Consider the following 18,439-nt stretch of genomic DNA (forward strand, 5'->3'; position numbering starts at 1 on the left):
GTATGCGAGACCATATTTTCAATTGATGTCATCTCCAGTTGTACTTTTCAAAATTTATATATATAAATGTGTATTCAGAAGGCGTTAGATATTAGAAAATTCAGCTTCACCTGCTCTTTATCGTGCATTTTCTTATTCACAATCTTCGTTTTACCTTCTGTCGTCTGCATTTTTATCGGGATTTTTGCAATCCGAAACAAAATCATGACGTAGTTTTTGTGTGTTTCACATTTACCATGGATTTTAAGCCACGTGCGTCTTGCTTTCTTGAATATTCGTAATTTACATGGTGCTGGTTATAAAAGCGTGATCTTGATTGTAGCACACACTTTGATTAAGTGAAAAGTGTGCACTTTATCGCGTTTAAAAATGATAATTTTCATTTTATCCGCTTTTATCAATTATATTACGCTCGGCTACAACGTTTAATGATATTTAATGAGTAGTTTGAACGCAAACTTGTGAAAAAGGCACAAATTTGATGAAGAGAATACAACACTCGAATGTGGTTGTTGTCTTTTTTTTATATCATTTAATTTAAATTTAAGGAGTGAACATTCGAATTGTGGCCTCGTAATTTATGCATTGCGTGTATTAAAACGTGGCACATGTTTGTCGTTGTTATTTATGTGACTCATGAAAATAGGATCTCCATGCAACTATGAAATTGATCTTTTTGTTGCTTCTGGGTTTTGTTCTTGTTTTAATGGAAAACATTAGACTCATGTATCGTAGACTCATTTTTTCTATATTTACTATCCAGAAAAATAGAAGCCTAATGATATCTTCACGGGGCAGCCATATTATATTATTATTATTAAAGTGCGTAATTCAATACACATATCGTTTATATATTATAGGGCTATATATTCGAGTTGCGAAGAGAAAAAAAAATTGGCTTAATACACAATAGAGATACGTAGGCCAATTGTGTGTTGCCGATCATCAAAATGAAATTGGTTCCAGCTGTTCAATTTATTTTGGATATTGTGCGGTCGTACATTTCTTCATTACACACATTTCGGACACATGAACATGCCTTGACTTATGTTTACTTTCAACCAGAAAGATTTTACATGGTCCTTTTTCATTTTCGCTTAACTTACCGTAAAAAAACAATCTGTTTGGTTATGTCCTTTATGGTACATTATAGTTAGTTGCATTTCATTTTATTATATTGTTCGTACAGAAAACCGAATGTCTTGTCATGCTATTTTCTTTTTCACTCGCTTTATGGGCTGATGCAACTGTTCAGGAATAATAATAATAATAATAACGAAACGATAAACAGACAGAGACATGAAAACAGAGGAGAAGGAGAAACAATTGGAAGGGACGTATTGAAATCTGAAAAAGAATCAACTTAAAGAACAACAGAAAAAATGATCGAACGAATAGAAAAAAAATACGTAACCTGCATGAAGAAAGAAAGAAAAAAAAACACAAATTTGTGTGTTGAGAGTTCGTCGCGTGCCACCTGCTCGTTGTTGTTTTTTTTATTTCGTTTCGTTTCGCTTCGATTTTATTTTGTCCATGTGCTCGCTTTTTCCACCAATAAACTACTATTCACTTTTCGTTTAAATTAAATAAACAGAAAGGTGTATTTTTGTTCTCACTTGGTTTCTATAGCTGTTTTATCAGCTTATTTATGACTTGGATATACTTTAATTGTGTCTGGATATCTACGTTGCCGCATTTTGATTTATAAAATTTCTTGACTTTTCCACCTTAATGGTATCAATAAAAAAAAAGAAACGCGAATTAAAGACAAACATACTACCACCATAAAAAACAATATCTGCGGGTAATGGTAAACTTATGCAGATTCACTCATATTAGACTCAGCCAATCGTGTAAACAAAAACAAATGGAAGATACAACTGGCTCGCTTCAAGGATAAACTCATTAACTTGTGTTTTCTTTTCGAGTTCATTTGTATACAATGTTTTTTTGAAAGTTTTTGCACACAAGCGCACACACATCCTATACACATTTCAGCATTTATTTGATAGATGCCATTGTGTTTGGCAGTTACCAAAGAATTTCATCTAATCAAACATTGATTGGAAAAAAGTAACGACCAACTAACACTGGGCGTGTGACCCAACAAATCATATTCACTCGAGGGACAATTTTATTTTCCCTTCAGGTGGTCGCCAAACAAGCGAAAAACATTCAATTCAATAAACTTTTTCCACCCTCCATCGCCCATCGGCGACAATTTATTGCTTTTGCGAAACTTTTAAAGTGCATCATCATTTTTTTTTCGTCTCTGAAATAAAGTTTTCGCCATAATGTTGCCATTTGTGTTTAACAAAGTATTAAAGTGTGGTCGCACAAAATACACAATTTCTAATAGATAATTATGAGTCAGTTGCCCATCTATAATATTTGCCAAAAGAAAATATGTATATCTCAATTGTCTATGATGATGATGAGAGATGATTGCGAAAATGAGTCATTTTCCGGAGCAATGTTACTTCGAATCACGGATTTTGTTTGTTATCTATTCGTTGTTCGTTTACGCATTATAAACGTATACCTTAAGTCGGTGGAGAAAGAAATTCAATGCTCGAAACATCTTGATAGTGGAGATGAGCGAGAGAAAAAATCAATGACCTTTTAATGTGGAAAGTTTATTTTTTTTTAATATAAAATGAACATGGTATTGCATCAAATCGATAAAGTTTCATTTTATAGTGAAAAATGTAGTATGCTACCGAACCGCGATACCCATACTCTATTTCATTCATCGAAGGCTATTAGAATTCTGAGCGGTATCTCGTGAACTAATAATTGCATCGTAAAAGTTTTCCAATTGGAGTTCAATGCATAGACTGTGTATATCCGATATAGCCAAGCAAATTTTTATCGAAATAATAAAAATACCAGAAATGAACGGATCTCATTTGATGCAAACAATGAAAAGTTTTCAGAAAATAACAATACCCTATGTTTTACCAGTTTGAGCACTTCTCTTTTTTTCGGATGAGGAATTTTTCTGACTGCTTTTCCTTCTTCTCTCTCTCTCTCTGTCTCGTATGCAATCATAGTGCAGTTTTAAGCAAGGCACAAGTTCACTTTTTAATGGGGATGCCGGTTTGAGTAACAAGAGAAAATTCTATGAACATTTGTAACAATAATAATAGTTGGTTGGATAAGCATCTGAGGTCTGCAGCCATGCCACTGGATGCTTTTAGATATATCGTATTCGATGGTAGCGAGAGATGGTAATAATTGCATTACACGCTTTCCGCCTTCCTAGTGGATGCTAACTCACCCTGAAGCATTCAAAATGAATATGTGACTGCAGTACAATATAAACCATACGTTTACAGCACATTTGTTTCGATTTAAATCCACTATATTCGGTTTGATGGTACTGTTATTGCTTTATGCCCTTTTGCACACACACACACACATGCACCGGAGCATTGTCCGCAAAGTGCTAAGTCAAGTTTGAAATTTTAAATCCAAATATGGCATATTATTACGAAACCAGGTATTATCTACTTAGTATAAAATGTGAACAATCAAAGCTAATCACAACGTGAAAGAAGAGAGATTTTGACAACTTTTTCTAAAAAGAAAAACAAGAAACGAAATTAAATGGAGAATGCCAAAGAGAAAAAACGCCACCGGGATGGTCCGCATTGCTTTAACAAAACACGTTAAATGCATCATAAACATGTGCTGATGACTTTGAATAATAAAAAAATAACACGAATAACACAACTTCATCGTGATCATTCCAAAAATAGTAAACGGTATTATTTGAGACTGTTTATGATATGTGAAATGATAGATGCACAGAGAGGTTCCCAATCAATAAAAAAAGAGACACCACGGAGAACCGAGAGAAAGAGAACCATTCGAAAACAAGCGAACATTTCACGCACATATATGTTTTGTCCGCCTATTTTATTTGATGTGCATTTTAATATTGATTGTTATTTGGTCGCCATCAAACGAATGAGTCATCAAAACGTTCGGTTCATACGGCCATGTATATATATGTTGCGAGCAGCAATAATTCACATATATACGCGACGCACATTTAATGCTGAAGCGTTCAAAATTCTAGCAGTTTGTCTTTTCTCTCTTCTATCCATTCAATCGCGATTTAATATGTGTACGTATCAGAATTGTAGCGACGTGACAACGGCGAAACAAGAAAACATGCGGTCGACCAACGTTAGCATAGTTGAATATCTAAAATATATATTTTCCAATATCGTCAGAGCGAACCCACACAAACGCAACAGGATCAGCGTCGTTCACATACGACAACGGCAACGACACACGCGTGCACACTGCTATAAACTTGCGTTGCTGCCGTACACATGATCGACTCTCGGGCACATACAACATAGGTTCTTCGTCCCATTGCACCATTGCACAAACAAAGCACTGAATTATTCAGTCGATACAGTCCGCCCGAACCGTACAGTCGCGTTTATTTCTGTATCGTATACATTATTTTTTTTTTATTCCAATATTTAAGAGAGAAAAAAGAAACTATTTTGGGAGTATTGGTTCTGTTGTTAGTTACATATTTGATTTCACAATAACAGCAATCCACACACGGTTTTCAAAACAAGTTTATACGACGAACCGAGTCGACGTGTTGTGATTGTATGTGCGTCTACTTATGAGTGTGTGCATTTGTGAGTGTTTGTATTCACATGAATTTTGATATTTTCGATTTGTTTCGTGTACGCTGTACGTTGTTTAAATTAAACGAAGAGTGTCTGCAGTCGCGTTAATAAATTTGTATCGTTTTTCATTTAGTTGTTTTTTTTCTGTCTTCATCGTTGGTTCGTTGTGCGTGTATGCGTTGGCTTTAATATTTAAATTTATCTCATATTCGAACTATAAGCGAGTGCAAGGCGACGACCCAAACTAAGAAAAATCAACAAGACTTGTAAGATAAATGGGAAAAAAAGACGCGAATATAAAGGAACGGAGAGAAAGAGAAAAAAAAACACGAAGAAATTCATGCGACTAAATTGGATGGAACAGAATATTTCATTTTAAAACGTGTTCGAGAATTTTTCCTTTTACTGCCCGGTTTTAAGTGCATTTTCTTCGGAGTGATTTTTATCGACGACGCAAATGTTACATTTTATTTTATTTTCAAAAGAAGTGGACAGTTTTGTTTATGTTTATTGAACTCAAAACATTTTTACAAAATTAATTTAATACATCGCTCAATCTCCGCGGTGTAAGGACTGCCATACAAATGTGACATTGAATGTAAATGTTTTGAATTGCAAAACTAAATAAAATAAGAAAACATTTATATACCTCATCTACATTGGAATATCGCACGTTCAACTAATTTATTCTAAAAATAGAAGTTTGTAAACAATAACGATAATTTGCAAAACTGTAAACTTACGTAAAATTTTCGCCCCAGTAAAATATACCGACCACACCGAAAATCGACCAAAAACCACAACAAGATATGAACTTTGAATATTGACGACAACGACAACAACGATGACATAGACTGCGAAAAAAAAACTAAACCGGTCTACAAAGCAATTTAAATTGAAGTCCAAACATTGCGGCTTTACGAATATATTTCAATTAATTTTTGGATCATTTCTATGCATACTATCATCGCACAGATTTGATTTCATTAAAACGTGAGCAATTCTAAATGGATTGCATGAACAAACATGGTTCTGGGAAAAATGGATTATTCGGATTATGATTCTTCATCAATGTATTCAGATGAATCGGTAAGCATTCAACTATATATCCCAAAATTCGATCAAAATTCATATATATATGCTTTATGTTGGCGTTTATTTCTTGTGCGTCCATATCAAAATGAGTCTGCGGTTTCGTGTCTATTCAAAACCGCTAACTAATCACAGATAAATCTTTTATGCACGACATCAATTGATCCAAATAAATGTAATTTCCCATCAAATGAAAGCTTGCCTAATGCATTAGTGACGTTGATTTACCTCTATTTTTTGAAGCCAATCAAACTTTTCCAATTTGACCCACGTAAGCCTACACTCAATCAAGTAATCACTTCAACTAGAAAATATGGTGTCTCTTAAGTCATTTTAAATGTATGATTCTTTTGAATTGAGTTCATAACTTTCGCATATTTCAAATGGTTAAATAAGACGCGATTGCAGTTGGTATCATTATAAAAGATAGAAAAGAAATATGTAAATTGGGAATTATTTATGTCATGGACCATTATCGTGCGTCTCTAATTACGATTATTACTATCAGATCTCATTGCATGCGCGTTCATTCGTTCGCTCGCTGGCGCGCTCACTCGCACATGTTCCCGCATTTGTGTGCCCTGCAAATAGCACGTTTACAACGTTAAAATCAAAGCCACGACATGACTTTGAACCGCATATAAAATATACAATGGGAACAAATCGAATACAAAAGTGATAATTTCATTACCGAAACAATAAACTTTCGTTCGTAAATGTTTCGCACGAAAATTGCGTTCGTTAGAACATAGAAAAAGAAAAAAAATTACCTGTTTACATAAGAAAGATCGACAATGTTGATAAATTACATAGACACTGACCATTTGTAACATTTTACGACAGTTTTTTTTTTTTTTTGATGAACGATAAAGCGTCTCCGTTCTGCATCAGGTAACATCATGAACATTATAAGAGACTCTGAACCATAAATTTAATAAAAGAAACCAAGAAAGTAAATCAAAAAAGAAGAAAAAAAAATGTTTCCAAGTTCCTGTTGTTTTCAAGAGAAACAAAAAAATTCAGAATTAAATAAATGGCCAGGATTAGTTCTCATGCTCAAACCCAAGCCGAAAACTAATTTAGCATTTTTTTCATACATATTCTTAATTCATATGCAACTAACGACTATTGTACAAAATGAAAACGCAACCGGTCAGTACATTCAGCCTTAGACCGAGAATCGAAACAATAGCAACATGGACTGCGCACAATCACATTCATACTTTACAAAAGAACGTTTTCGTATTTTAATTTTAATTGTATTTTGGTCGCTGGTTTCACATTGAACTTCATGCATACTGCAGTTTTTTTTTCTTCCTCTGTCGTTTTGATCTACGAACTATTCGTTACTTTGTATGACGACGGTAAGAATTAAAATTAAATTCGACGCATATATGCTCTATCATGCGTAATATCTTTAGTGCGCTCTTTCAATTTTATTACTCGAAATTGTGTTCTTTGTTGTTGACGTTGTTTTTGTCATGCAGAATATGAATTTCAGATTATGAGCATTAATACAGAAATGTGCATGCAAAACAAATACTCAAAATGCTCTGGAATGCATATTAAACACGAATTCGTATATCGTAAAGAAGGATTCGTTTCAACAATTCTTTCAGCAATTTTCTTCGAATGAACTAGAGATTACAGTGCAAGCCCCGTTTCATACGAAGTTGAATTATAAATGTTGATTGCATTCATATGTATATATGATAAAGCATTCCATTGCCTTAATAGTGTGCAAACTTATTAAAAATACATTTCAAAAGTTATTTTGATTAGGCACTCTCACACCCTCACAGTTTAAATGAGGTAAAGTGCTAAATGAAGAGCACCATAAAACATCGTCTACGTAATTTGGAAAATTGTCGTCGAAATTAACTGCGAGTTTGTGGTTGAGATAATGGATTTTAGTCCGACACTCTACAAAATGGCGCCTTTAAAAATTCATAGCTGCAAGATTATCACTATTTCGTATATTTGTCGCTAGAAAATCCCACATTCATGTTTCCGAAAATGTTTATTTTAAGATTGATGCAAACGACTTTGCAAGAATTTTCTGAGTATCTTGGAATTTAGGTTAAAATGTACAGTTTTTCGCCGGCGTTGATAATTTTCAGCCATTTTCTAGTCCATTTTGAATAATCGGCATTTCAAGTGATTACGTCTAAAGCAATCAGGCTGCCACCGCATTTTGTGCGTGAATGAATGCCCAAACAAAATCAAATGTGCATTGCCAAACGAAAACCAAAACAATGTAATCATTTGTAAACACATTTATCTAATGACGCAATTTACATAAGCTCTGCCGCATTGACTTAAGTAAGTGTAAGAAAGTGCGATGTGAAAAGTAGAAACGAAAATCGCGGGTTCTGGTTTCTTGTTTTGCCATATCTTCAGCATTCGACCGTTAATGAATAGGCGATAAATAAGGACAACAAATTGAGCGAAAAACGGTCTGAACCAAATGAATGGAATTTACATGGAAAATATCATTTTCCATTCGTTGTTCACCCAACAAAAATCTACGGCAAACATATGTGCCATTTGCATATTTATTTTTGCAAGCTCAGGCGCCTACTCAAAATCACGTATTGCTATCCGTAACGATTCACAACAAACTGAAGAAAAAGAAGAAAAAAAAACCGAAGAAGAAGAAAGAAGGAATGATCTTTCCAGGAAAGCGTAATTGTCGTGCAAATTGCTTTTGCTTTTGCTTTACCCCAAAAAATAGAGACACGAATTCATACGCTCGATAGTCACATAGAAAAATATACACAACAACAATAACAACAACAACAAATTCTTTAACTTCAGCTCATTGTGCAAAGCAAACGCTGTTACCCATTTATTGTTTTCCTCGTTACGTCCGACATAAATAACACAATAATAACTAGTGATTGCTGCTTATTTTATAGATTTTAATCCACTGATGAGAGAGAATATTGCACTATTTATTCTGTTGCAATCGACTAACTGCGCAGTGTGGCACTGCAAAAGAACATTTTCTCTCTGTGTGTCTGTTGTTCGTTTAAGTGATTGCCAGCGAGACGATGATTCTGAAATATTGCATTTTAATTTATAATTCAAGCGTTTATTTGTTGTTTGTGTCGATGACAAAATTATATGAACGTTGACATTTCGATACATATATATATAAACTTAAGATTTTTCATGCTCGAATATCATGACAACAATATGTTAATTCCCAAATGATATTTTCTGGTCATGCTTCGCCTTTTCGTTATATTGTGCATATATATAAATGTGTTTCTTTTTTCTTCAACGACCCAATACATTTCGATACATTATTTTCTCGCTTCTGAATGGCTCATTTGCAAATTACCATTCGCCCGCATCACATAAATGTACTTTCAACGACTTTTTTGTCGCCTCGAACATGAATCAGCGTTTTTTCCATGTTTTTTTTGTTAAACGAAAAAAAATCGAAGTTATTTTCGTAATCTGGTTCATTAATAGCGATTCCAGGGAAAAAACCACATTTGGCTAGTCCGCGATTCAAACGAAATTGCTATTTACTGTGCGATGAATGCGATGATCGGTGTGAATGCGAAACATTCGTTATAAATAAAATCATGTTTCAAATGCGATTTATTTATAAATGGCGTTGGAGCGAAGATGTATACGCGCTGGTAATACATTCTAGACGCTGCCAAGAATCGAAACAAAAACCGGAAATACATCGAATAGTCAAGACATGAATACTAAAATCCACTTACACCGGATGCAAATATTGCTGTTTATTGTTGCTTTCCTTCCACAATCTTCATCTGCGTTTCGTTTTGCGTTCTGTTTATGTTTCCATCTCTGTGTTATTTCTTTTTCGTATTCCTTAAAAATTCCATATGCACACTCTTGAGAAGGGACAGATTGTGTGTGTGCGCGCTTCAGAATAGAATACATGCAATATAATAGAAAACGGTCCCGGGTACTTTCAATAATCCTTGGACTTGTCATAAAAATATTATGTCCATCAAACAACGGAACACGAATATTGAGCGCTCACTTTCAGGCATTTCTCACTGACACTCACATTCTTTTCTTTATTCATAAAAAGGGTATGAATTTGTTGTTTACTGTCTGACAAACTGTTAAATTTTCTTTAGAAATTTATTCCATAAATATTTATACATCAACATAAAAATGAAAAAAAAAAACGAACGGAGCCAATAGAGTAAGTATCGTTGATATAGAGATAACATTTTAAGTCAACAACATAAGATTGTTGCATTTTTATGTATTGTCATGGTCGGTCCGAAAGTGGAAAGGAAAAGAAAACCAAAGAAAAATGGTCTAGCTGTATTTCTGGTTCTTCTGTTATCTCATATTCGATTGAGCAATTGAGGGCAGGCTCAAGCAATCAAAAGATGATTATATGTTGTTTATATAATGTCCAAACAATAACATTTCGTTGTGATAACAAAAGACCGTTTCAAATTGAGACTAAAGAGATAAAAAAAAATTATGTTTTATGCATCATAACGTAGTACCTTTTTATGCGGGTAGCATAACTGCTTTAATATAAATGTAATTAAATTCTGTGCAACGTTTGGTCTCCGTCAAGTATTTGTTCGAACATGTGTTCTTTGGGATGGTCGACGTTTGTGTTTTTATTTCGATTTAATTTGCCAAACAATTATCCCAGCACCAATTTACAAATTTCAATGTGGATTCAGCTCATTTAGACTTTGATCTCTTCAAGTGGTTTCGCTAAAATATTGTTGTTTTTTTATTATTTGTAATTCTTCTACAAATTTCTAGAAGCATAATAAATTAAGCAACTTCCCTTGAAATTCGTTTCATTTTCGTTTCATTCGACGAAACAATGTGAACATAAACAACGATATGAGTCGAGCGGATATGAATGCGTAAGCGATAACATTCTGAATAGAATAAAACAATGAATGTGAGTTCGTTTCATTGTTAATGTCAAATATCAAACGAACAAAAAATCGAATTGACATCGATTGAATAAATGATGTGAGCCAATGTGGTCACCGCCAATGGAAACACCTACCCATCAATCATTAAATTCGATTTATATGAAAATATTATGATGTATTATGTTCAATCGATGTTTTTCGTATCAATTTTCATTTGTGTCGTCGCATAAATGCGATGTGCTATGCATGTTTTTATGAAATTTCATGGAACTATTCATGTTTTACAATCATGTAAAGCCGCACAATGACATTCAGAAGACATTTTTTCCGTCAAAACACATTCGATTACATATTTGAAAGTGACTGCGTTAATTGAACATAACTGATTGCACAGTTGCGCAATGGATGTACACACTTTTCGTCGTCTTATACTGATATCAGACACGGTCAATTTAGACTTCAACAGAACAAAAGATAATAATAGAATGGCTGGAATGTAGTGTGTTATATGTTTGTGTTTGAAACATTGCCGCTGTTTCGTTTTCAAGCAATTTATTAAAGCCGCTTAGATGCCTCTCTTTATAGCGACAGCGTTTGAATTTTTTTTGTTGTTCAGTTGTTTTCGCTTTGTAGAACCGTTTTTAATTGACGGGCGAGTTTAACAACGAAATAAAGCAAGAGAAGAAAAAACAGGCCAATGACGAATTTTTGCTGGCGCATTCATTATTTCGTTGTATACAAAAATGTGTGTTATCTCAAAACTCAAGCGTATTTATTATTATTATTTAAATAAAATTGCATGCATATTAAATTTTGCCATCTGCGCGCAATATGCTAAACCATTCGTCTACAAAAACGCATTTGTACATGTGTATGCATATGATTTATTTCATTTAATAATTCGGCACTATAATGTTATATCGGATGAATACTTTTGTTTCTTTTCCGTTCCATTATTTCGCATATAATAGCATAAGCGACGAACAGAGCCATTCTTCGTCGCATGGTCACGATTGGGGCAGAAAGAGAGGTCGTGCATTTTTCAGTGGTCAATCAATGGTTCCGTTCAATTAGGATTGCGGCAGTTTTTTTTTCGATTTTCATCTCATATAATGATGGTGTTGCGTATGTTATACGCGTAATTTAAATTTTCAATGAAAATATAACCGACAAAAAATGTATCGCCATTTTTATTGTGTGCTATTAAAACATAACGCATTTTTTTCGGTCGTCGTCGGGTATCGATGAAAGAACTGTTGCATGAAGCAGACAAAAGTCTGCATTTTTAACAAAATAAATTCATGTTATTTTTGTCATAAAAATCAAAGTCAGTAAATATACACATTAATAATAACAAAATGAGCTATTTCCATGTTTTCCAAAAACTTGTATTGACTCGCCGCTCAATAAACAATGTATGTAATGATTTGTCGTCACGCAGTTCAAAACAGTTACACTGGGAAACATAAAATGAAATTATTATTGAAAAAAGTTTTTTTAAAGACTGGAATTTCAAAACATATGAGCATGGAAAATTGTTGTATTTTATATTTTTTTCCCTTTTTTCCCTCTCGGTTCATAGTACAGGCCTACTCAAATATCAAATTATTTTCAACTATAACATTGTGTGTGTGTCTGACTCAATTGAATTCAGAAAATTCGAAAGACTGAAAAAGAAGCGAAGAGTTCGTGCAATGGATTGGAGCGCTCAATTGTGTGTCGAACCGCTAATTATAACCTTTTATTAAATAAAACGAAAATCATTTAGTTCGTCAATTGAGAGATAGGAAGCCTTTTGTTGAGCGACTCAACAAAGCAAACTTATTCAACTGTAAAACATTTCTCAAGTGTCCTCAGCACATAATCACGGCTTATGCTTGAAAAATATGAAAGTGCATAGACCGTAGTAGAGACAGTGTTGCGACAGTTTATTTTTTGGTTGATTATTTTTTTTAAATCGATTTCCAAATATGTCGGCTTCAAACGGATTAAGGCGTTATGATGCAATTCTCTTTCGTTTCTATGCCTCATAGCATAGTTCCGAAGCTGATTAAATTGATTCGGTTGACAGAAGTATAATACTACTATGAATCATCAAATGATCAAATTTCCTCACAAATGAATTATATTGCCGAAGAATTCAAACAACAGAAACTATTTAATTGAATAAATGTGTAAATGTTTGTGTTCAACTTATATTCAGCCTTTGCGACAACATAATTTCCTTCTTTTGTCATTAATTTTCGAAATGGATTTTCAGAAAATTCTCGACAATCACTTGTGCGTCTCATACAAACTGCACACAATTCGATTCATTGCGTTGTTTTCTCTGCTCCGCAAATGAAAAACTTTTCAGATTAACGCCTAGCTATTCCCGCTGCTTGTAGATCAAGATGTTTCCCGTTTGCACACAAATGCGAAAAAGTTTGAAAAAGAGCTTATCTGTTTCAAGCCGATGTAAACATAGTAAATATTGGAAGAGAAAAAAAATCCGTAAGCAAACATTGCAGGAATATGCAAATTTATATTGAAATGTCTTGGATGGAGGAATTCCCATTTTCTGGGCTATTTAAAAGCAATACGCTAACACATAGGTTTTAATGTGACACGTGCAAAATTACATGAAACACAACAACAACGTTAACACAGCAGTAACAACAAAAACGTTTGGCTTTCGCAACATCTCTCCCTCTCATGCCATGCCGTTGATACAATAATCTCCTCAATCCTTCATTAATGCATTATTGTTTACTTGGATGGCAATTCAAAATGTGCACGTTTCAAATCACACCAATGTTTTTAATGAAGTTACTGAGGCAACAATAATTTTCGGTTAGATTCACTTTTCGGTAAAATCAGGGAGCTGAACATCCAATTATACATACATCCACAAAATATCTGGATTCGATTTTCTCAACGGCACTTGAACACACCACACTTCCCGAAAAAGTCATTATCTCTGAAGGGAAAAGTTTTTACTAATCAAAAATGCCACGATCAAAGTTTATTTCATAAACGCCGTGAAGCAATTTTTATTCGACATATTACTCTACAAAAATGACGTCACATTGATCGAAGTTGAATTGGTACTTGAACAAATCGTACGAAGTTCTTGTACTGACAGGGCATATTATGTATTGTGGACAAATTCAAACAAAAAAAAAACAGCGAAAAAATGCTTTAAATTGAACAACAAACTTGTTGTTCGGCATACAAAAAAGTTGGAATTGATTCGATGAGCATACCACTCCAGGCCAGCACAAATCAATTTTGTGCTCCAAGTGATGTTTATCAAGTTTTCCATCACATTACGCCATGCACTACGTAGTTTTTCTCTTCTGGTTCAGTGAATGTGTCTCTATACATCAATCAAACACGAAATGTACGGAAATTCCGTAATCCCAAAACAAAACAACGCTTTTTGCGTGTGCGTGTGTATTTCAACCATTTTCTCCATGAACATATCATGTGATTGTGTGTTTAAATTGAATTTGTTGGGTTTTTATTTTCTTCCTTGCTATCGCATTGTGTGATCTATTGGATTTCGACCCGCATAGTGCCATTCATAAATATGATGGACTGCTGAAATGCGATTCATTAATTCTATGGTGAGCGTCATGTAAATATTTCGTCGTATTCAGGAATTGTTAGCATTTTTCTGCCAACAACAAAAATTGTTTAGTTCACCCCGCCCGCAAAGAGTTTTTAGTTCGCAATTTTTCATGTGCATGGTGACTGCAGATTATGAGACTAATGCGTGCTCGAAGAGATTGTGTTTAATGAATGCAAAAAAAAAAAACACCCAACAAGCCCTCGGCCGAGATCTACTTTTGTGGAAATAATATGATTTTCATACATGAAAATGGATGAATGTGAGACGGGGTTCGTTACGCGTCAATAGGACGATAATACCGCATATGATAAAACAAGTTCAGCGGACAGTAATTTAATTTGCATGTGGTGAATGAAAGGATATATGTTCATAATTCTTGTTCTGCTGGTATGCGATGTGATGTAATGCAAAGTATTAGAACATATACGTACCATTGAAATCATGCACCTGTTTTATCTCAAATATGTTTTCACGCCATACTTACGACTTAATGAGCGAATGCATGTTTTGTACCATTTTTCACTCCATCTCTGTCTATCTTTTTTTTCATCCATTAAAACAACACATTTATTTTGCCCATAAAGTAACGTTACATTATGAGATGGTTTCTTTGAATAATTGTAAAAGTCTAAAATAAATTCCACATTCTTAAGTATACTTTCCAGAAATCCAGAAATTCTTCTCAAAAATTGAAAATGCATTTTTGCGCTCTTACGAAAAACTTCCTTCCTATCTTGTCTATTAAATTTAGTGCGTTGTCTGTTTGTGGTATATGGCTCGAGCACTTCACCATAAACTTGTAACTTCAAAGAGAAAAAATTCAGTTCGCTGTTAAACGTGGGTCGCGTTCATGGAAAATCCTATATATAGGAACAACAAGTCGAAATAATGCTGTGTTTTTACTGAAGTACTATTTCAGTTTGCACGCCCCATGCGCAATCCATTGAATGAGTCTGTACAGGAACTTTTGTTTAGTGAGCAACACACGTTCAATTACAACAACAATAATAACAGCAACATAATACTACGTTTTCATTACGCTACCGTAATTTTTTCAGTCTTTCCACCACCAATCCACCGATTGAATGGCTGTGCAGAATATACCGATAGTAAAGCAAATAGAATGGAGTAAAAATGCCGTTGACTACTATGATAGACTGACCGTTTACGATACATACAGAATGTTTGCAAAAAAAGAAGTCATGACGCTAGGCAATAGAAGTTATATGCTGTTGGCATTCAATGCGACATTTTCCCATTCGGAATGCGGTACAATGCGTTCAAACTGCGGAAGGACAATGCATATATGTTTTTCTCTTTTCCTGCTGCCTCTATGATATCAAGCGGAGTGCGAATTATACTCTCAATAATCTCACTCTCAATTTATGTATGTATGCATGTGCTGTGTGCTCTCATCAAAATTCCCCTTCGTAAAACGTTTCCTCGCTGCTCAATTTCACAACATCATTTGAAGTTCAGCGACACGCAGAACATTCACACAGCGTGATTTCATTCAAAATCGTTGTTGCCGTTTTACGTGATGCCCAAGTAATCCCGACCAAATTTCCACATGCGTGTGTAACATACTTGTTTCATTTGCTATTTTCGTACAAACACTTGCACAATGCCAAATGATTTGATGGGCTGCAAGAGAGACTGAGCGAAAGAGAGCTGTTTTGCTCGTGAATCAGAGCGAATTAGTGTGAGTGTGTATAAAAAGGACTATAATAAAATGAAATTATTCATTTTTGTGCCATTGCTTAGGTTGCGTATGTCTTTGGTGCAGTAACGAACCGAGATCGATTCCAATTGTGTGTTTTGCTATGTGAACTAGAGTGGTTATTATTATAGTATTTTTTGAAGTGATTGGTCGAGACAATGTGGCCTCTTGTGTTTGTATACAAACAGAGGGAAAAAAGGATAAATACAGTGCTGTGAATGAAAGCATGAGCCAAGACATATAGCTCTAAATCGTTGTGCCTAAGCACAAAGTGAATTCCAATAATAAAAAGAGAAATAATTTAATGATATTCATTAAATTTAAAATAACGAATTGTTTTTTTCTCAAAGAAAGGTTTAATTCAATATACCAATTTCAATTATTACCGAGAGCAATCCGAGTTCAGTTTAATCTCATTTTATTACGCAGTGAAAAACAATTCATTCATCTTGATTTGTAAATTCCTTAACAAAAACCGTTTCCAATAGTTCAAAATAAACATAAAACTCAAACCATAAAAAAGGTGAACGGCTTTAAACCAAACAATTGTTTGGTGAATTGTTTAAAAATGGGAAAAGAAAAGGCAGAGAGAGACTTTTTTAATAGGAAAGTCGCCATGGGATCTCCAATGAAGAAAACGCTATTTATATTCACTTCGTGCTGATTCTATTTTGGATTGTGAACGACGGCAATAAAGTGCATGTGTCGTTGCCAACTGACTCTTTTTGTGTTTGTGCAACTACAAAATTTTGTAGTTTTTTCCTATCTCCTTTCTGTTTTTTTTTCCTCTTTCTTTGTCGTGCGTTTCAATTTGTATTGAATGAACAAAATTTACGGTTCCAAATGATTTAGTTTTTAGCCTAAGCGTTCGTCAATGCATTAGCAAATGCGACACGTGCTCACGCTCTCATGATGCAATAGAACGTTGTACGCTGTTGACTGTTTTATATTTAGAATTAGATAAATTGACGGAAATACAAATGGAAACGTGATTTTTTTCTTGTTGGGTTCGCTTCAACATTTAACACACACACACACACACAAACAGTGAATTGCGATCAAACGCATGCATACTGCAGTATCTTTTTAATAGGCACACGCCTTTTTTTGTTCAATTTGGAATAGATTCAAGCCATTTTTTATCGTCATAATTTTTTTTCTGTTACACTTGCCAAGTGCTCAACTGAAAAATTAAATCTAAGCGCATCGATTCAATTATAACGCATGAATAGACATCGATTCTGTATCATACTCGATGTACAACATAGTATTTCCCATTGATTATAGAGACGATGAAAAATCTAAATAATTATCTATACCACACACAGGTATAATCAAATTTGCTTTGATTCTATGCAAAAACTATGCAAAAAAAACCATGCACATCATACATTGATGCTTCCGACATCACTGGTTGGAAACAATGTTAAGAAATCGTCTCTATAACAGTGTTTGCGATAGTAAATTGAATTTAACGTTCATCCAGACACACCGGTTCATGCTAAGTTCATGGTTTGCTAAGCATTTCCAACCTTAATCTAATAATATAAAAACATTATTATTATTCACGGAATTATACAGCAATTTAGTGTATTTGTTTATAATTTACTGAAATCCGAAGGATATTTTACAAAAGTAAATAGACTTGCGAGTGAATTGTGGAAAAATTGTTGGAATAAAGGGAGAATGTTTTGAATAAAAACAACACGAAAATGGGGTTTCGGATACTATTTAATTGGTGGCAGGTAAATTGAAACGTAAATCCATTTCGTCTGGATTTATTCTAAATAATAACATTTATTCAAATAATATTGATTCAATTGGAAATAGCTGAATGTTGAGTCATCGTTTATTTGGAACGTGTTCAACGATTGTTTAGAAAAGTTAAAAAATGTATTAAACACTGAAACAGCCATTCAGTGCGTGCCTACTTCGTAAATACATCGAAGAAAAAAACATCTTACTTAGCACCGAACGAAGAAGGAAAAAATATTTCGGAATTTTTTTTTTGTTTCTCCTTCTCTCCCATGGCTTTCGCCGAAACCCCCATTTCGAAAACAATTTTAAGAAAGACAAAAGAAGGAAACCATTTAGGAACAAAAATGTGAGGAATATGTCATATTCTACAAATGAGAATGGATTTATGTATGCAATTTACAGTAAGAGAAAAACAACAAAAGACATACAATAACATCGGAGAAAGAAAGAAATTTGACTGAAATTCAATCACTTATTTTGTTTGTATTTGCTTTTGTTTTGTTTTGTTTCGTTTGCATGAGCACGCTGCATGAACACACTGCTGAGATAAGTCGATTCTCATGTGTGCTTGAGATGAAGAAGAAAGTTATGGACAAAATATGACAGTAAATGCACGTAAAGTGAATTAGGAGGATGAAAGAAAAATGTCGAATGTCGCCTCCAATTTATTCTCCATCACGTTCTCGATAAATGG

At 34.1% G+C, this 18,439-nt stretch overlaps 1 protein-coding gene across 7 annotated transcripts in view; it reads left to right on the forward strand.

Annotated features, from left to right (window-relative positions):
* The window catches only part of LOC116350572 (amyloid beta A4 precursor protein-binding family B member 1-interacting protein), a 42,164-nt gene that overhangs the window by 17,451 nt on the left and 6,274 nt on the right, over window positions 1–18,439 (forward strand). Inside the window, exon 1 of one of the 7 annotated variants that reach the window (XM_031782401.1) lies at window positions 4,438–5,747. The exons of 4 other annotated variants lie outside the window; for them this stretch is intronic. In XM_031782401.1, the coding sequence (XP_031638261.1) occupies window positions 5,685–5,747 (63 nt within the window). In that variant the 5' untranslated portion in view covers window positions 4,438–5,684. Of the gene's footprint in view, window positions 1–4,437; window positions 5,748–15,950; window positions 15,970–17,554; window positions 17,733–18,439 lie in introns of those variants that run through there. 2 more of the 7 variants (XM_031782407.1, XM_031782403.1) reach the window with 2 other exon arrangements.

Source organism: Contarinia nasturtii, unplaced genomic scaffold (assembly GCF_009176525.2).
Source record: "Contarinia nasturtii isolate CC-2019 unplaced genomic scaffold, AAFC_CNas_1.1 Cnas_scaffold_4311, whole genome shotgun sequence".
Lineage (NCBI taxonomy): Eukaryota > Metazoa > Arthropoda > Insecta > Diptera > Cecidomyiidae > Contarinia > Contarinia nasturtii.